The sequence below is a fragment of the Zea mays genome, chromosome 6, assembly GCF_902167145.1.
Source record: "Zea mays cultivar B73 chromosome 6, Zm-B73-REFERENCE-NAM-5.0, whole genome shotgun sequence".
Lineage (NCBI taxonomy): Eukaryota > Viridiplantae > Streptophyta > Magnoliopsida > Poales > Poaceae > Zea > Zea mays.
In genome coordinates, this window is record NC_050101.1 from 33,118,549 (window position 1) to 33,120,852 (window position 2,304).

At 52.2% G+C, this 2,304-nt stretch overlaps 1 protein-coding gene across 1 annotated transcript; it reads right to left on the minus strand.

Moving 5' to 3' along the window:
* Positions 1–235: 235 nt before the first annotated feature.
* LOC103629169 (uncharacterized) lies at positions 236–1,371 on the minus strand. Its single transcript, XM_008650344.1, has one exon. It carries the CDS (start codon positions 1,129–1,131, stop codon positions 505–507), a length of 627 nt encoding a protein of 208 aa, XP_008648566.1. The 5' UTR covers positions 1,132–1,371; the 3' UTR covers positions 236–504.
* Positions 1,372–2,304: the final 933 nt, after the last annotated feature.

Genomic DNA, 2,304 nt, shown 5'->3' on the forward strand with positions numbered 1-2,304 from the left:
AGGCTGAACTGTTGAAGTTGGTGAAGCTGAGCTCTCAACGTTGCACCCGATCCGTTTGCGAACAATTGTTAACGAAGTATTGTTTTTTTATATATAAATCTCTAATAGATTAAAGGGACTAGAATTCTTTAGGCCCTGTTTGGTTGTCCGGGATTCTATCCAGGAATCGTTCCAGTTGATTAAAGCTTATGTAAATTGTACAAGCAATCCGGCTACGAACCATTCCAGATCATCATTCGAAGTAAACCGAACATGTCCTTAATATTTAAAATTGAACAGTGAAAGATTCTAGCCTCCTTAATCACCTCGATTACCCTCACTCTCATGTAGTAAACAAGTCCTAAGGGGAAGATGAGAACGGAGAACCTACAGTTGGCTCGGGTTCTCAAAACGGCGGGAAAGCCGGGACGTGTAGATTTCCATCCGGAGTGTTTTGTGGAAGACGGGTACGCAAACAACCTTTTTTTTCGAGCGTGCGCGGAGTTCTGCTAGTCTCGTACAGTACTAGGAAGGAAGCGCGAGCGCGTTGCACTGCACGTGAGGGCGCCTCCTTGTCGTGTCCACGGGCGGAAGAGATCTGGGGTGCAGCAGCGCGGTGAGCAGAGCAGGAAAGCCCGCGGGGACGCGACGCCAACGAGGTTCACGCGTGCGCCACTGTGCGGCTTGCCGGGGCTGCGCCAGCGGCAACCTCGCGCCGGCCGCGCAATCCGGGGCCGCCACGTCGCCGCCCTTGGCCGGCAAAATATCGGGCGCGGGGGCGCCACACGTGCCGCGCTCTGCTTGGCCTCCTGAGTCCTGCCTGGCCTCTGAGAGGTGCTGGTCCTGCCTGCGCCTGCCCTGCAGTAGCTGCTGCCGGTCGGCTCCTGCTACCCTTCTCCGCCTCCCGCGCGCGTGGGGCCGCGGAGGGCCCGCGGGCAGTGAGGATAAGGTACTGAAGGATGAGTGCGGAGTTCCTTTTTTTTTCCCGTGGGAGTGGGGGGCCCACCACGCGGTTGGTTTCCGAGTCAGTGTTCCACTACTGCTCGTTCCTGCTCCTACGCGCCGCCGTGGGTGCTCAAGTGGGTTTGGGTTTGGGTTGGTTTCCATTCCACGCGCCGACCGCGTCAACGCACGCGCTGCTGCACGAAGCATGACAGGGACACGATGCTGCTGCCTCCGGCTGTGCTCTGTGGACTGTGGGCGTGGGGACGAGACCGAACCGGAGCGTGCTGTTTGATCGGCTGTGCTCTGGGAACACTGGCTAGATCGATCGAGCAATCCGAATCCGTCTATGTGTCCTGGTTACCCCGTGTCGACTCTGTATCATGGACTCGACGCACATGGTCTGTAGATTGTTTGTTAGATACTAGATCCAGGAAACAGCACTTGCATCGGTACGAATGACAGTTGCTGGTGGTGGCAGACAGCATAAATATATGGAGCAGAGCGCGCGATCGAGTGGGAGAAACGGATTCCACGTGCGGAACTCGCGATCCGATCGAGAGAGCGAGTAGGGCAGGCCGGCAGGAGGAAGAGCGCGCGCGGGAGAGGCAGGCAGGGCCACGGCCAGCAGCCAGCTATACTCTGTCTCGAGGAGCTCCGTGTGTGATTCGATTCCGCGCACGGCGCACGTGCTTATCCCTCTCACCAGTTGTCTAGTACGTAGTTGTGATTGAGCGCGCGTGCATGGACTGTGAATCATCTATACTCCTAGGAATGCTAGTCATCTGACGACGTGTGGACACCAGTGTTTGCTATAGCTCCCTGCCTCTAGATTAGATCTTGTTAGTAGCTAGAGTCCTGACTAAGGGAGGGTGTGTTTGATCGATGAGCGCGGGGTAGAATGAATGGGTTCTATTCTTGTTTTCTATATGTTTGGTTTCCAACGAAAGAGAAGTTGAGCAGTTTTAGAGTCTATATACGATAAATATTTGGAATGCTCCCACTAGCTTTACCAAAACGATCAGATGTGAGCGCTCTCCTTCTTCTTCTCTCCTCCACACTTATATGACTCTCCAACCAAATAATGAACAGATCGACTCCGCTCTATTCTATTCTTCAACCAAACAAAACAAAATAGAGTGTCGGGTCAGTTTTAATTGAAAAAACATAGAATGAAAATGGCTGCATTCACACAAATTAGAATGGAGCCGCTCCATTTCAATTGGCTTCCCAACCAAACGCACCGTAATTAAGAAAATCAGTCGAATTCCCCAGTCACCTATAGCTCTAGAAAACCCCTAGATCTAGATTTTTTTTAGATAATGAAAAAAAACATCCATCTTTTTTAGTCTATCTCTTACATACGACATTACAGATATTACA